The sequence below is a fragment of the Thunnus albacares genome, chromosome 5, assembly GCF_914725855.1.
Source record: "Thunnus albacares chromosome 5, fThuAlb1.1, whole genome shotgun sequence".
Lineage (NCBI taxonomy): Eukaryota > Metazoa > Chordata > Actinopteri > Scombriformes > Scombridae > Thunnus > Thunnus albacares.
Window position 1 is genome coordinate 12,914,298 of NC_058110.1, and position 17,379 is coordinate 12,931,676.

General features: G+C 39.4%; 2 protein-coding genes across 2 annotated transcripts; both read right to left on the reverse strand.

Annotated features, from left to right (window-relative positions):
- Window positions 1-1,273: 1,273 nt before the first annotated feature.
- On the reverse strand, window positions 1,274-7,507 carry eif2s2 (eukaryotic translation initiation factor 2, subunit 2 beta). Its single transcript, XM_044352173.1, has 9 exons — window positions 7,374-7,507; window positions 5,502-5,685; window positions 4,332-4,432; window positions 3,961-4,090; window positions 3,777-3,877; window positions 3,241-3,389; window positions 3,097-3,153; window positions 2,871-2,956; window positions 1,274-2,723 (listed from the first exon to the last, which is right to left on the reverse strand). Exons 1-9 carry the CDS (start codon window positions 7,386-7,388, stop codon window positions 2,548-2,550), a joined length of 999 nt encoding a protein of 332 aa, XP_044208108.1. The 5' UTR covers window positions 7,389-7,507; the 3' UTR covers window positions 1,274-2,547.
- A 1,292-nt stretch (window positions 7,508-8,799) lies between these two features.
- Window positions 8,800-14,132, reverse strand: LOC122981978 (charged multivesicular body protein 4b). Its single transcript, XM_044350875.1, has 5 exons — window positions 13,797-14,132; window positions 11,555-11,732; window positions 11,152-11,266; window positions 10,407-10,530; window positions 8,800-10,181 (listed from the first exon to the last, which is right to left on the reverse strand). Exons 1-5 carry the CDS (start codon window positions 13,978-13,980, stop codon window positions 10,117-10,119), a joined length of 666 nt encoding a protein of 221 aa, XP_044206810.1. The 5' UTR covers window positions 13,981-14,132; the 3' UTR covers window positions 8,800-10,116.
- Between the last annotated feature and the right edge of the window lie 3,247 nt (window positions 14,133-17,379).

Sequence of the window (17,379 nt, forward strand, 5' to 3'; positions counted from 1 at the left end):
CACAGCGAAGCTAGCAGCGCGTCATTTCCGTTATTTAACTTCGAATTAAAAGCACACATTTATCTCCTTCACAGACTGAGTTAAAATATTTCCATTAAAGGACAAGTTCACAATTTATTAATTCTGTCTTAAAACACCAGTCAGGTGCCCATATGAACACTGACAGAGGTTTTCCTCGCTGTAATCTTTCCTCCTGTTCATACTGGCTATTAAAGATCCCCTTCAAATGTGCTTTCAATGTAAGTGATGGGGGACAAAACAATATGTTCACACAGTCATTTTGTGCAAAAATGCATTTAAAAGTGTGTCTGAAGCAATCTGAGTTAGTCATATCAAGTAGATATCCGCCACATTTACAGTCTTTTTAGCATCAAATTCCCTCTTTGTGTTTCCTCGGACAGTGATTCCCTGTTGAGCTGCGGTGGAAGAATAGTAACAAAAAGAGGAACTTTGGTACAAAAAAAGACTATCATTGAAAGATATCTACTTGGTTTGACTAATTTGGATGCTGAAACTTCATATTAGCTTCAGATAAAAAATTTTAATACATTTTTGCACAGAGGGAGGACTGTGGATTTTGTTCCCATCATTTACATTGTAAGTGCATTATGAAGGGATCTTCTAATGGTCAGTATGGACAATGTTCATATGGGCACCTGACATGGTGAACCTATCATTTAAGCAACATTTAAGATAAAAAAAAAAAAAAAATCCCACTTTTAATCATCTGTCCCTGGGTTTATAGTTCAGTTACCTCTTATTATATGCTAATTGTATGTAAAAAAAAAAAAAAAAAAAAGGCTTAAAAGAGAAACACAAAGTCTCTCAAGATGAAAGTTCTGAAATGCCAGCATCTAATATGTATTTTACCTCCTGTTTCTATACAAAATAATCTTTTAAAATTGAGTTAATAGTGCAGCGTTTAACTGTTAATAATAAACTATTTGTACACTTTGTGGTCGATATACTAAACAGTTCCTAATAAGACAAATCTCAGCTATATGAATGCATTATTTGCCCAGTAACACTTACTAGGCCTACAGATGGAGTGTTAACATGACACCATGTCAGTTCTGAACATCCTGGTGCTGTAAATAGCCGTCAGAAACAAATCTACCATGTAGGTAATCAATGACCTCGAAGAGCAAACTGTTTCAAGTCACTATGGTGAGAGTTTCATAGTGATTCATTTTAAGACTGAATATTTAACAAGTTAAGAAGCAGATCATTTTACCAGGTGGCAACACGGATGTAATAACGGGGAGAACAATAGTGGAGAGAGAGAGTAGAACATTTATTTTTGTAAAAACCAGGTTTTAAAATGATTGCAGTCAGACCTTCACATTCTTCTCCAATAAGAACAGAATCAATGTCATGTTTGCAGGATCACTGAACTCAAACTCCTCTTCCCCGGCTAGCTCGAGGTGTAAATTTGAATCACATTTGAAAATGACAACCTGTTAGAGGAGACTGATCTGAGCTGCCTGCTCAGAGTCTGCTTTTCAATGTAAGGCTAGATTGTAGAGTTAGGGGGGGGAAGCATTTGGGTGTGTTTGTGTCAGAGGACTAAGAGACCCAATCCTCTTGACGAAATTAATTTTATTGAATTTCACATTCCTCTATTTAAATGTCCAATATTTGATCAAATGTGTTGATCTAAACCTCAGAAGTCAAAGAAATAAAGTCCACAAATGCTCATCAATGCCGTAACAGCACTCACAAACACACTGTATAATTTCTATCTGTCTCACACACGCAGCCTCTCTATTAAAGTCTTCAGTGAGTAGGTGCTCTCCCCTTTATCCACCTCAAGTACTTTGACTTTGTGGTCATCTTCAGCTACAAAATGATGATCTGTGTAAGGACTTTGTCACAGACTGGTTACGGAGAGAAAACTTTTTTTTGTACTCCATCCTGGTGACTTTGATTGGCCTCTTTGATAAGTTTTGAGAGACCACAAACAGGAGCACAACCTATTTTTTAAGCAATGTTGAGCTCTAGCATAAAAAAAAAGCAACCATGAGCCACAAGGCTACAATTATTAGAGCAGCTAAGCTCCATCATTGTAGTTCAACATAACTACAGTTTGGCTGGCTGCATGGAGAAATGTTTCTTTTTGTATCCAATGTAATATTGATGTTTGGTGAATGTAAAGAGGGAGACAAAGAATGAGGAAGGATTCAAGCCATGTTAAATTAGGATTTTCTTGCAGGAATCAAGAATAACAGCAAAAAAAAAAAAAAAAAAAAAAAGTATGTAGGAGACGCAGGGTTCATCAGCCAGACAACAAATCAAATGCATCCAACAGTGTATGTGGTACACATCATCTGCTTACAGTGCCTGAACTCCCATCTGCCAGCTATAGATACTCTCTCACTCCCTGCCCGGTCAGGCCACAACACAACTAAACGACAGCCAAACCCTCCCGCAGTTCGTTTCAGAGAGTCCTTTTCGCGAATCAAGGGGGCGTCCGACCCCAGCCTCGGCCTCCTTCAGGGGAGAAAGGGGAGGCCGAGCGGGGAGGAGGGAGCCCAGTTTTGGTGGCCTTTAGTTGGCTTTGGCGCGGAGCTGCGCCCTCTTGCCCGTCACAGCCTGGAAACCGGTCTTGATGCTGGCGACAGAGCAGCGGGAGTGGCACGTCTCACACTGCAGGAAATAGAGGCGAGTGTCCTTCTGCAGGATGGTCTCTGGGGAGCGGCAGGTGTGACACGTCACATATTCCTCTGCAGGGGGAGGGAGGAGACAGTTATTAGCGCTGCGGTACACACTGGGGTGCCTTTAGGTCGTCTTTTAGTTGATTCTTGGCAGAGAAGTGTGAGGGGTGTAAACGAAATAGATTTGATGAAAGTATAATTAATTAAACTACTTACTGATATATCTTCTCAACACATTTTCTATCTGTTTCTGTTGAAATCTGCCTTTGATCACAAGTTGGTTATTTCCGTCTATGGAGCCACTGTTAAAAGTAAAGAGAGGAAGAAAACAAAAACACAATTCAAACTTTCAGAAAAACGGTACACACACACAGAATGAAGAGGATGCTGATACAATTACTGTATATTCATGAATTCATCACTGTAAATACAAAAAACAAACCTTGTTCCCAACTCAGCCAAAAGGAAAGCGAGGAGATGTTTAGGCTGACGATGCAACCTGTGATGAAGTACAGATAGTCAGTTTATAAATGGCTCTTTAAAAAAGGGGTTTATGGGATTCTGGGATTGACAGTAACAAGCTCACAGTTTGCAGATGTCTGTGAAGTTGACGAAGGAGGTTTTCTTGGTTCCCACTCGGACCACCTGAGGAGGCTTCATCACAAACTTCCTCTTCTCGCCGGCCACCATGTCCGGGTTCTTCTCCCTCATGATGTTGAAAACTCGATTCAAGAGCTGAGAAAAGACGACACAAAGAGTGATGCCGACTGTAGTTTACAAGTACAACGTTTGCATCAGGATGATCCCCCATAAATCCCTCTTTCAGTTTTTTTTTTTTTCACCAGTAGATTTTGTTAACCCAGTGCCTTGTGCACAGTTAGTGTGTAAGACTGTCTTCAATTTGTTTCAGTTTACAGGAAATAAAACTGTTAAGAATTGAGATACCTTCCTTTTTTTCTCCTCTATATGTTGTTTGAAGCAACTTTCTTTTTCACTTATCAAAGACTTATGAAAGCAATGAAAGCAAGGACAGTACATCCAACAAGCTGTACTTCCTCAGGAGGATGAGTAGTCTGTTAATAGCTGAGTCTTGTTTTTATATATGTGTGTGTGTGGTCCTACCTCATCATAAGTGTAGTCTCTTTCAGAGCCAGCCCAGGCCGGTCCTGTGGAGGAGCTGAATGAAATGCCATCGTTGTTCTTCCCCTCATCATCCTCCAGTGCTGGAAACACATCATACAAACATGTTATTGCACGTGTGTCTTCCTTTAGTTTCTACTGTAAAGATCAGGTGAGTTATTCTTACCGTCATCCTTCTCCAGTGTCTCTCCCTCATCAAAGTCCACTTTCTTTGACTTCTTCTTCTTTGCAGGAAGCATCAGGTCCAGGTTGTCCTCATCCAACGCCTCCGTCTGCTCTCCTTCAATTTTCAGCTCCTGGTTTAGAACAAAAAAAAAAAAAACAGTGAAATTCAGCGAGAAGATGATGGTGATGATGATGAGCTCGAGAGAAAGGAGAGTAAAGAGAAAACAACGGCAGAGGTAGAACAGGAAGTGCTGGTGTAAAAATGAGCAGAAAGACAAAAAGAGGATGGAAGCAAATTGAAATACAAAGAGACTATAAGTGATGAGGTGAGAATAAAGAAGAAAAGTTGGGTGTGTTTTGACATTGACTGACCTTTAATCCCTCTTCTATATCATTATCAAACACTTTCTTGGGTTTCTTCTTCTTTTTCTTCTGGTTGAAGAAGTTCAGGTCATTCAAATCATCAGACGGCTCTGGAGAAGGTAAAGAAAACGCTGCTTCATTCCAACGTAATGCAGACTGGCAGCTAATGCAGAGTTCACACTGTATGACTTCAGCCCTGATTTTCTACTCAGTGACAGTTTTCGGAGATCGCCGACGAAAGCACCCAGATCTGAGGCATATCGGTGCTCACTTGGCACTCTAAACTCAGCGCTTGATCGCTGTGTGTGAACTGTTTTAAGACGTGATCTGAGAGCTCACCAGTGTGTCGCAGATGCCTGTAAGATATCTAGCAGGCTAAGTATCTGGTCGCGTTGGGGAGCCATACAACCAGCTACAGTCAATGAGGGCCCAAGGCACGGGGTGAAGACAGCAGCTCCCTGAACCCAGTTTTATAATGCATTTATTTGTATGGAGGGAGGCACGATAATATAGTTTCTATCAGAATCAGAATCAGCTACCTACGTTTCCAGTAGGGCTGTGCGATACGTCTTTTCCACAGATTACATTGATAAATTACTCTTCTTGGCTTTTCACTTTCTCACGAAGCTTTTATTGCACTTAGAGTAACATAATGAGTTTAGTTGTCATCAACTCTCGCCTGCTGTCTGTCTCTACTTCGCTACACCGCACACATGGAGGACTGAGCCCCGCCCGCGCTGAGAAACAGCAGAGAAGCAGCGAGACGGCGACCATAAATGACAGCAAAACGCAGTAGAGACTGTCTTTATTTACATTTGTAGTTATTTACCAAATGTGTGTGCACTCGTTTCATTTCAGCTCAGTGTGTGAGAGTCTCTGCTGATTTTTGCTGTCATTAATGGTGGCGCTACTCTCCTCTGCTCTCTATGGTTCACTGCGGGCGGGGCTGAGCCCACGGTGTGTGCAGGTGATGCAGGTGAAGCACTCAAGTCGACGACAACGATATTTGTTACGTTACTGTAAGAGCAATAAAAGCTTTGGGAGTAAAAAGCCAAGACGAGTAATGTAATTTAATCCATGCAAAGGATGGACAGACAGCGTGTGTATGGAGCGGTCAGACCCTTTGTTTTTCGCTGCAAATCGGCACACTCCTCACGTGTGTTTTCGTGACATTCTAACCTTTCTTCCTTCCTTCATCTTCATCAAAGTCCAGCTCCTTGTCCTCTCCGGCTTCTGGTTCTGCCTCCTTCGCCTCCACCTCTTTAGCCTCTTCTCCTCCCACGCCCTCTCCTCCTTCCTCATCCAACATGAAGGGCTTCTTCTTCTTCTTCTTCTTCTTGGTCATGTTGGGATCAAAAATCATCTGGAGGAGAGAAAGAAAAGCAGGAATAGAGTTTATGTTGCAATTAGAAGATTATACGGGTCATTCAGAAACTTTCACACACACAAAAAAAAAGCTTTTAAAACTGTTGAGAAGGTTATCAAATGATGGCCAGCATAGTTCTTCTATGACAAGTTTCTGACCATTTTTCCCCAGAATTAAATAATTTGTGGTTCAGTAACTGAGCAGACCATCTGACAATAGCACGGTTCCCCTGGTTACCTGTAGTAACATTACAGTTACAGTCAGAGTCATTTGGAACATTAAAGTTAATTACTATAGGTTGAATTTTTATCATTTGCTCAACTAATTTGTCCTTTTAAAATCAGTATCAACAGAATTACAGCAGATCAGATTCAATGTGTTTTAGTTCATTATTAGATCAGATATGTGAGCAATAATAAAGGACAATGTGTCCACATATACAAAAATACCAGACAATGGCCTTTTGGCAGAGTCAAAAAAGAGAAGCTATGTTCACTCTGTCAGCTTATCTGTAGGCAGTTTGACCCAAAGTAGATTGTTTTCACTTGTGAGAGTCGACTAGTAACATAAAAGAAAACACAGGTGCTGTTGTTGGATTAAAACAGTGATTCAACTGCTGATTTAAGTATCATGTTTTACAATATCAAGTGACAGAAGCTGCAACAGTGAGCTCAATAAATGATTAGTCATCTACAGAAACTGTTCATTTTGTTGATCTTGTATGTCATTTAAGAAAAAAATGATCAGATTCAAACCTCTCAGTGTTGGTTTCCTGTTCTGATATGATAGTAAAGTCGAATATTTTGGGGGCTTTGGACAGTTTGTTGGGTAAAATAATGTATTTGAAAACCCAATTTGGAATCTGACAATCTTTTCCTTTCATTTCATAAAGTTAATAATAGATCAATATGCATTAGTCAATACTGAAAAGAACCGTTATCAGCAATCCTACAACAGACACCTGCAGCCATTCAGAAATTAACATTTTGAGTGACAATATTCATATATACCGTGATCTGGTTATAACACATTGTGATAATCTGCTGTTACCTCAGTTCACTAGTGCGATTTTCTGAACTATCGTGACTATCTGAGTGAAACAGTATGAAGACTGACATCAAATCCATATTTACTACTAACGCACCGACAGAAATTAATTATTTCAAGCCGGCTTAACGTTAAAGTAAAAATACAATTAGTCATGTTTTAACTGTGACAATATACCTAGACATAGAGATTATTCTGACAGCAGTTTCCATGGCTACCCTGTAGAGGAAAGCTGACTGTCCTTCTGGATAAAACAGATCTGGCAGCTTTTTGTCTCCGGAGAACATGAAACATTACTAGCCTAACGGCCGGCTAACGCTAACGTTAGCTAGCTCATTTCTACCAGTCGGTCTGAGTTGTCCATCAGTGGTGACAGGGCGGATTGGTGAACCACAGCGAATAATGGTGATCTACACGATGTGACAGCGCCCGATACACCGGTGCTCTGCATATTTTCGTGTCATTTCATGTGGTCGGGCCGTTGTTAGCTCGGCTAACAGCCATGTGAGGAGAGCTGCTGCGGTGCCGAGGCCCAAAGTCATCCTCAACACCCATCTGACCCGATCATTCACATAATTTCACCCAACGAGTCTACAAACCGACACGGACTGAACAGTAGATACACCGGGATGACTCACCTCGTCTCCTGACATGTTTGCGGGCTGAAAAGTGACTGAAATGTGGCTCCTTTTTCACTCTTGGATCAGTCGCACACTGCTGCGCCGAAAATGTCTTGCATCAGCGTTGTGTCTGTAGTGCGCAGGCGCAGTCGCCAACTCCTGACGTAAGTACCTCGCGCCAGCGCAATCCAGCTGAGTGTTCAAGAGCGAGCAGATTTATAAACAATAAGAAACGTGCACATGCAGTTAGTATGATCCAACAGTGTTTTAAAGACATCTGATTCTATCGCCCACATTTCCCGTTAAGTTGTTGTTTTTTTTAAATTAATTTATTGATAATTATTACCTTCAAACTGTGTCCAGTTACCATGGTGACTGTGTCAGCAAACTGAAAGTGAAGTCATTTATGTTGTCTTTATTTCATTATGATGCCTAATTGTTTTCTGCTATTGTATTATTGTCACAATGTTGCAAGTGACGCTTTCTATAAAAAAGTGATGAGAGGACAGAAAGAAAAGCAGGGGAAAAAAGGGAAATTTAGTCTAAAACAAGTGTTCAAGAGCAAAATGGCTCAACTAACTGTTGCCAAATATGTATTATATATATATAAATCTACAGTCTATGATATAAGTATGTATTTTATGAGTTTATAGTTAGTTTCTTTTATTATTCTATCAGAAAGTCATTGTATCTCTGTGGCGACTACCGATAATACTACTAATAATAATGATAAAATACTGCATTTAATTTGTACTGCACTTTTCATTCACTGTGAATGTCAAAGTGCTACAGCATTTAAAACATAAAGAAAATAACCATTTAAGACTATTTCTCTATTCTCTAAAGCCTGAAAATCCCATCTAATGTAAATTATTGTGAGACACGTTTATCGGCATGTACAGTATAAACTTAACCTTAACACACAGACACCATCAAAAGGCTTCAAGAAACTGAAGGTCTAAATCTAAAACTAAAACTAGATTTAGCATCACCAGCAGGTCAGATATGGTCACTACTGTCTGCTGCATGTGACTAATAAAAGTGATGAAAATCTCATTACTTACATTTTCTCATTTTAATGAACTTAGAATGTATTTGCTCATGTTATCTGAGATTTATCAGCAAATGCTGGTGTTCAAAATGTGTGACTCAGTGTAGACGATGACCCACATCTACGTTTACCTTCTCTGCTGAATTTCAAGTTCCATTCTTTCAAATGTGCGGATTTGCTGCCATTATTAGTCTGACAATGAAGACACCAGCTTGTGCTTTGGGTAAAATTATGACAGGCATCTTTCACAATGGTCTGACATTTCATAAACAAAACAATAATTGATTTAATCAACTAATGATCAGCAGTGTTAGTTGCTGCCCTTCTTTGAACAGAAAAACTGAACGTACAGCCACATGATGACAAAGTGAAAAGACGAAGCTTTCACCACAATAAAAGAATTGAAAACTTTTTAATGATTTTGCAAATAATATTCTCATCTGGATAAATAAAACATTGAAATGCAAACATGCTTGTCAATCTGTCCTTCTGTTATGCCTTTTTTTTTTTTATCTATGTAAAAAATGTACATCGTGACTTTGAAAAACTAAAGGAATTAACTCTTTAAACTCCAAAACGCTGATGTTGTAGATTGACGATAATCTAATCTTTAACAAACCACCATCTCCTTTTGGATGCAGTTAATAAGGTGTGACAATAGTTTTATTATTATTGTTATCATTTTTTTTTTAGCGTTATACAATTTGAAACAAAAACCGTTATGAGAAGGACCGAGACAGACAGAGCAGGATCAAAGTGTTAGGTTAAACATCTCTCTTCTAGCCGTGCGTTGTGATCTGTATTGTGACTTTCCCGCTGTTGCATGCTTCACACGACCCCGACAGAACCTCTCAGTGACGGCAGAAATACAGTATATAAAAAGAGACACGTTTGGGATATTTACACTGAATAACAAGGACTACTGGTGAGAAGTCGCTTCAATGGCGACAGGAGGTGAAAAACAGGTGGGTGGGTTTGGGAGGGGAAGAGAGGGAAGGGAGGGACAAAGCACACAGCCTGAAACAAAAGAAGAGGATTCTTGCAAACACACAGCTCGCAGCTTCTTCACCCAGCTCATGCTCAGCTAAGGACTGTTATTTTTGTCAAGAAGGAAGAAAAATGAAAAAACATCCAGCCAGTTAAACGCCACGAACACAGGTAAATATGAGAGTCGGAAAAACGGATCGAGCTCCCGTGAAAATCCCCCCTTTCTGTCATCCAGCGACGTTAACGTCACAAAGGCGGCCGCAGTAAACTGACAATAACTTCATTATGGCACCGCAGAGCGCAAACTATCACGCTTCAGTGTGAACTCTGCAGGCGCTGAGATAGCCCAGTAGCAGGTTACTGCAAGGACAATGGAGTGCTAGTATTGTATTAAAATAGAGGGTAAAAATATTAGGTGAGGTTGCCGTGACACAGTGATGGAGCTTCCTGACTGTGTCGTCGGCACTGAGCACCCCGGGGGTCTCTAAGGTTTGAGTTGTGAGGGGATCAGGAGGGAAAAAGAAAATAATACAGCATTTTTGCTTTTTCGTAGTGTTAGATGAAGTTCAACTCTCTCCTCACACACACAAAAACACTCATACACAACATCCTATCAAGTCCATTCATCCCCCCCCCCCCCCTCCCCTCCCTTCCCGCCTGCCCACCCCCGCTTCTTCTTCTTCCCTCTTTGATGCAGGTATGATGTGGCGGACGCTGCGTTGTTTACATGGCTTCCATCGCCCAGCGCTGCAGGTCCTCCATGTCGTCCTCGTCCTCCTCTTTCTTGGCTTTTGTGGGGTGAAAAGACAGGAGTAAAAAGTGGTGAGAGCTTTGAACAAATGGATGCAGTCGTGTATAGTTGATCTCAGCTGGTTTCCAGGATCAGTACTAGAGATCTCTGGGGTGACGTCTAACACATCTGACCACCAACTACCTAAACAAACTGACTCAAACGTTAGAAAAATGATGCTGCAGTCAGGGCTTGCAGGGTTGCTTCTTCAAAAGTTTCTTACCAGGTCTGGAAGGTAATGAAGTAGAAGGCACGTTGGGGAGGGGGACGTTCTCTGGGCCGATCTCCAGCAGGTTTTTGTCCAGCTCCTCCTGTTCCAGCTCATCCAGCTCCGCCAGCAGCTCATCCTGATAAAGACAGCAAGCAACACGAAAGATGAGGACGAGCAACGACTCGTTTATGTTACACCTAAAACCTAAAAAAACTCCACTTTCAAATCAAGTATATGATATTCATTAGGTTGTTAGGTGGTCTAACTGGGGCCAAATCTGGTCCTACTTTTGTGCGTCTGTACACTTGGTGAGTAAAGCGTCTCGCTTTTAAATTAAAATACTTCAAGTCAGTTGACTGAGAATTTCAGAAATTGTATTCATTCTTTCTGCAATATTATCCCAGGATGACTGAATGCCATCAGTTGTTGTTGATGTTAGTCCATGAATGCGACCCATTGAAAATAAAGACTGATTCAACAGTGTCACTAAACCAGAGTTCAGCCTGGTGGATCACAAAACAACACCGGGCAGAGTCGAGAACAGAATAAACACATGACCTTGGCAGATGACCGACAATATTTCTGGGTCAGGGTGCGTGAAGGGTTTGAGATGTCAGATTAGCTCAAGGTAATATTTCTAGTGAATCTCAAAACATATCAGACACAGACTTTCCTTTTAACGGCAGAGATCAGTTAAGAAATACCACAAAAAACAAACAAACTGTAAAAATCAAAATATCTGAAAAGCGTCACCAACCTCATCAAACTCCTCTCCAAAGCCGACAGGTTTAGAGATGGCGTCAGAGATCTCCTGGGCCAGTTCCTGCTGCTCTGTAATGTCCTGCATCAGGTCGTCCACCTTGTCGATGTCCCTGAAACAACGTCAAGGAGAGAAACCACATCTGAGTAAAACCAAACACATGTTTACACCTTTGGAGCTTGATGTTGTCCATTTAATGTACAAGTTAGAGGCAAGAAAGTGTGTTTGGATTCTTCTTTAGTACACTGTATCTCTATTATTTCAACCTGTTTCCTCTGTGAGACAAAAGTGACTGTTTTCTATTATGAAATCAAAGCAGATATTCCCGGATAATCTCCATTTGATCGATTAGTCACATTGTAAGGAACCTGATCCGCGACTGGCAGCTGCTCTCTCTTACATGTTTTCGTGGGCAGACTTCATGGCCTTGGCAGCGAAGCCCATGTTCTTGAGCACTTCAGTGTTGGTGTTGGCATTCTCCAGAGCCTCTCTCTGGAACTCGATGGTTGAAAGCGTGCCATCGATCTGGGCGAGCTGCTTCTCGTATCGCTTCTTCCTTTTCAAAGCCTGCAGAGCCGCTGTGGGAAAGAGAGAGACAGAGAGAGGATGAACGGATTGTCACAAAAATAAACCTACTGAGACGACAAGCTGTGAAATATCACCAGGGTTGTTGAAGTGATTCTCCACTAACTCAGACGCCTGATATGTGGTGGTGAAACTGTCACACTGAGTTGACTCTTGACTCATTAATCTTTGTGGAGTTGGAAATAATTAAGGTAAAAGCAATGTACACAAAGTATTCAAGCCAAGTATAGGGACAATGTTTTTTTATTTTATTTAATGCAGTCTGCAACTTTTAAATCAGCCTCCAATAAGCAGTATAGATTTATAGTCTATCAATTTAATAACTATAACTAATCAATCACTGGAGGGTCAGTCCATCAGTTTCCTCTCTGTTGGACACTTTGGTCAAGATCAACAAGTCTCACCTAATACTGGCCAGGCTGGCGTGAAATTTAGTTTGGATATTTGCTCCTCAGAGGATGATCCTGACTGACCTCTGAAGTTTTATTATTCAACACTTTCAGGTCAATTTTACTCTTAATCAGCACATTCAAGCACGACAAGATGCCTTCAAAACTGCTGCTCAGATTTGCTAGAAAATACATGAGAGATATTTCAGGTCTCAAGGAGGTTTAACATCATATTTTCAGTGACACTCCCTGACCCTGAACATCAGGCCAAATGTTTATTTGTGTACATTTAAAAACCACAATAAATTTAATAGCCAGACTGCTATGAAATTTAAAGTGCGTAGTCATCATCTCGAGAAGAGAAAGCTCCTTCGTTTTAGATGTGCAGAAGCTTTCATCTCAACACCATTGAGCCAAATGATCAATTTTCCTGTCTAGACCTGAAACTATCAGTTAATTACTTAGTTAATTGACAAAAAATGATCAGCAACACATTTTATAATCGAAAATGCAAAATATTTGCAACTTTTTATATGTAAGGTTTATTTCTTCCGTTGTTGTTTTTTTTAAACTGACTGTTTTTAGGTTTTGGACTGTTGATTGGACAAAATCAGATATTTGATTATGTCACCTCCACATTTCACTATTTCCATATCTTTAAGACTTAATTGATCCCCAGAGGAGAAATTCACATATTACAGCAGACTAACAGACACTCAACAAAATAGAGAGTCAAGTAAATGGAAATCAATCTACATACATTATAAACATTATACACATTACAATACTTAGGCTACATGATCTGACTTGTGGGCTGTAAAAATAGAAAAGTTGTGCAAAATATGTGCAGAAGTAACATGTACATGTTATAGGTGAAGGTGAATATAGGTGGAGTAATGAAACCATTATAAATTAAATATGAACTTTGATGTCTGGAACCTCCAATCACTTCAACGAAAAAGTTTGTCCAAACTTCTGACTGGCACCCCACACACACACACACACACACACACATATGTGGGTAGTTTTCTATTTACCCAGGCTTACCAGTTACAAGCACTGATTAGTTTATAGGTCGTTGTAATTGCTTTCTGGCATTATGACCTTATATCAGGAACTTCTGACACCTGCTGGAGGTCTGCAGGATTAAGCACAGACTTCTGATCAAGGTGCAAACACGCCCACTTCTGTGACAGCAGTGTCACGTCCCTTTAACATGTGCAACCCCAATGTTCAACCCATTATCTAGATATACTGAGTCAGTATATTCACTGCCAACCTCTCTGCAGCAGAGGGACATCTAACTGTAGCTGCAACGACTGCCACACCTCTATTCTTTATATTTATAAGTGGACACACGTGAATCACACGTTAAAATGATCAGTAGACACATGTTAGCTGAAGATAAGACTAGCAGAACCTCAGTTAGAAGAAGTAAACGATAATCAATAACCAGCCAGACAAATCGAGCTATCAGCTCGCACTCACGCCACCAAACCTCAACCTATGTCTGGATAACGACGCGAGGTGAGGCTGCCAACAGTGACGGCAGCTCGGGAAAGTTAGCTAACTCAGCTAACATGCTAACACATAGCCTCGCGTTGTTGTCAAGGCTGTTTGATCAACGAAGATCAGGAATGAACAGAAAACACGCCCGGATATCTTTACCTCTTTTGTTTTTCGTGCCGTTTTTCTTGGCGATTTGCAGCTCCTGCTCGATCTTCTTCTCTAGAAATTCCTGTTTCTTCGTTAGCATCTCCTCCGTCTCTCGGAGTTTCTGGATCGCCTCCTGTGGGCTCGGTCCCTTTCCTCCTTTTCCCCCTCCTCCAAATATCTTACCGAACAACGACATATCTACTACAACACACTAATTATTTATATATAAAAAAACAAACCCAGAAAACCAAGCTTAGTGTTAGCTTTAACGCTGCTAGCATACACTGACACTTCGCCCTGGAAGGATTGTTGATGTTTCCCCACTTCCTGGATAAGGCCCTATGACGTCACGTCGCACGATGACGTCTCCATCTGCTGGACAACGGAGCGCTGAACATTAAAGACAGATAGATATATAGATAGATAGACAGACAGATAGATAGATATTAAATAGACAGACAGATATATATATAGATAGATAGATATTAAATAGACAGACAGATATATATATAGATAGATAGATATTAAATAGACAGACAGATATATATATATATATATATATATATATATATATAGACAGGTAGACAGACAGACAGATGGCTATAGATAGACAGATAGATAGATAGATAGACAGACAGATAGATAGATACACAGATGGATAGACAGATAGACAGACAGATAGACAAACAGATGGATAGACAGACAGATAGATAGATAGACAGATGGATACAGATAGATAGATAGATAGATAGATAGATAGATAGATAGATAGATAGATAGATAGATAGATAGATAGATAGATAGACAGACAGACAGGCAGATAGATAGATAGATAGATAGATAGACAGACAAATAGATAGACAGACAGACAGATAGATATTAAATAGACAGACAGACAGATAGATAGATAGACAGACAGACACACAGATGGACAGATAGATAGATAGATAGATAGATAGATAGATAGATAGATAGATAGATAGATAGACATATAGATAGATAGATAGATAGATAGATAGATAGACAGACAAATAGATAGACATATAGATAGATAGATAGATAGATAGATAGATAGACAGATAGATAGACAAATAGACAGATAGATAGACAAATAGAGACAGACAGACAAATAGATAGACATATAGATAGATAGATAGATAGATAGATAGATAGATAGATAGATAGATAGACAGACAGATAGATAGATAGAAAGATAGATAGATAGATAGACAGATAGATAGATAGATAGATAGAAAGATAGATAGATAGACAGATAGATAGACAGATAGATAGACAGACAGACAGATAGATAGATAGAAAGATAGATAGATAGATAGACAGATAGATAGATAGATAGATAGAAAGATAGATAGATAGACAGATAGATAGAAAGAAAGATAGACAAATAGATAGACAGACAGACAAATAGACATATAGATAGATAGATAGATAGATAGATAGATAGATAGATAGATAGATAGATAGACAAATAGATAGATAGATAGATAGATAGATAGATAGATAGATAGACAAATAGATAGATAGATAGATAGATAGATAGATAGATAGATAGACAAATAGATAGATAGATAGATAGATAGATAGATAGATAGACAGATAGATAGACAAATAGACAGATAGATAGACAAATAGAGACAGACAGACAAATAGACATATAGATAGATAGATAGATAGATAGATAGATAGATAGACAAATAGATAGATAGATAGATAGATAGATAGATAGATAGACAGATAGATAGACAAATAGACAGATAGATAGACAAATAGAGACAGACAGACAAATAGATAGACATGTAGATAGATAGATAGATAGATAGATAGACAGATAGATAGACAGACAGACAGATAGATAGATAGATAGATAGATAGACAGATAGATAGACAAATAGACAGATAGATAGACAAATAGAGACAGACAGACAAATAGATAGACATATAGATAGATAGATAGATAGATAGATAGATAGATAGATAGACACTTTATTAAACCAAAGGGAAATTCAAGTGTTACAGCAGTCAACAATGAGGTAAAAAAGGTTTTAAAAAATGCAATTGAAAGCTAAATTATATACAATAACTAAATAAACCAATTCAAATATTAAAATTTAACAGGAAGAATAAAATGATCAGGTGGATATTGCGATAGTATTAAGGTGCATGATTGTCCATGGCTGACAGCAGCTAAAGACGATCAAATAAGAATCTAAAATATAACAGATGTGATGGACAGTGTAATAAATAATAAAATGAAAGTCTGTCTTCACTGTCACAGGAGGAGAGTCATTGTACAGACTGATGGCAGCTGGCAACAACGACTTCATGTAGAGAAACTGAAAGTGCTCCGCTGTTTGACCAGCAGGTCATGGAGGGAATGACAGATGTTCTCCATGGTGACTGATAGCTCGTGCAGCATCCTCGTTCAACGACCAGCTCCAGTGTATCCAGAGGAGTCCCCAGCACAAAGCAGGCCGTCACTGGCTCTGGCTTAATCATTTTGACTTTGTTTTATTATTAACTCATTATTTATTCATTATTGTTCCAGCTATCATTCTTACTTGCATTGTGTTTTCAGCATCGTACATTATTTCCTTCAATAGAAAATTTCAGTGAAAATACTGAAAGATTAACCTGCAGGTACACCGTCCTCACTGGGACCTCAACCACTGACGTCATGGCAGGTGTTTTCCATCAGCTGTCAAAGACTATTTCCATACAAAGTCATTCACACGAGAGCTGGTTCTGTACCTGAAAACTACACATATCTGTCTCTAACAACTGTTTCTACTGTAACTGTATATCCAAGAATACTGGATTCATTTCATTCACATCATTTGAGCCTGAGCTTTCAGAGTCTTGTGAACATTAGTTTTATATGCATGGAATCAGAGATTAAATTCAACATATATGAAGCTTTTTAACAGTGAATTATTTTGCTGAAATTTGCTGGCAAGCAGCTTTAATATCACTGACAGGGATGAGACCTGAGGTGCAAATGCCTGCAGGCTTTAAATGGATTCTCCAGATGCTCCAGATCAATATAGAACTGCACTTACAAAAAGCTGCTTGACTTGCAAGAAAATGTAAAAAAGGATGGAATAAATCGATGCAGCGGAGGTTGAAATGTTCAGACTTTTACTCCCTAGTATGTGAGTCATGCCCCCAAAACACTGGATCCTACATTTCCCATAATGCAACTCAACCCTCTCTGCGTAATGTATGAGCAGCTCTTGAAGTCTCCACTTTTCAATGAGGTTGAAGTTTAACTTAATTATTTTAAATGTTGTTGTTTTTTAAATAAGTTTTAATTCGTAATATCACAGCCCCTGATCATGATGACATCATCACCGTTATCTGGTTAGACTTAATCTCCTTTCAGAGACGACATTAGTTAACCGTTTTCACAGACTGACTCGTATTTCTTGTGAGGAGCTTTTAGCGGGATGCCCCTTTAATCCAGCAACAACACTTTTACAGCTGTTGTAATTTCTTCACTGATGTTTGGTACTTGTGCTCCCCAGATGTTTTCTTTTGTTGTTGTTTTTCTACCTTCAAATGTGTTTTTTCAGCCTCA

Bases quoted from the DNA above. Each gene is read 5' to 3' on its own strand.
- eif2s2 (XM_044352173.1), bottom strand. The intron at 3,878-3,960 runs GTAAGAATAACT...ATGTGTTTCCAG, and splicing joins GACACTGGAGAAGGATGACG to CACTGGAGGATGATGAGGGG. The intron at 3,154-3,240 runs GTGAGCTTGTTA...ACTTCATCACAG, and splicing joins TTCACAGACATCTGCAAACT to GTTGCATCGTCAGCCTAAAC.
- LOC122981978 (XM_044350875.1), bottom strand. From the start codon at position 13,980: ATGTCGTTGTTCGGTAAGATATTTGGAGGAGGGGGAAAAGGAGGAAAG. The intron at 11,733-13,796 runs GTAAAGATATCC...TCTTTCCCACAG, and splicing joins CGGCACGAAAAACAAAAGAG to CGGCTCTGCAGGCTTTGAAA. The intron at 11,267-11,554 runs GTAAGAGAGAGC...ACGTTGTTTCAG, and splicing joins AAGTCTGCCCACGAAAACAT to GGACATCGACAAGGTGGACG.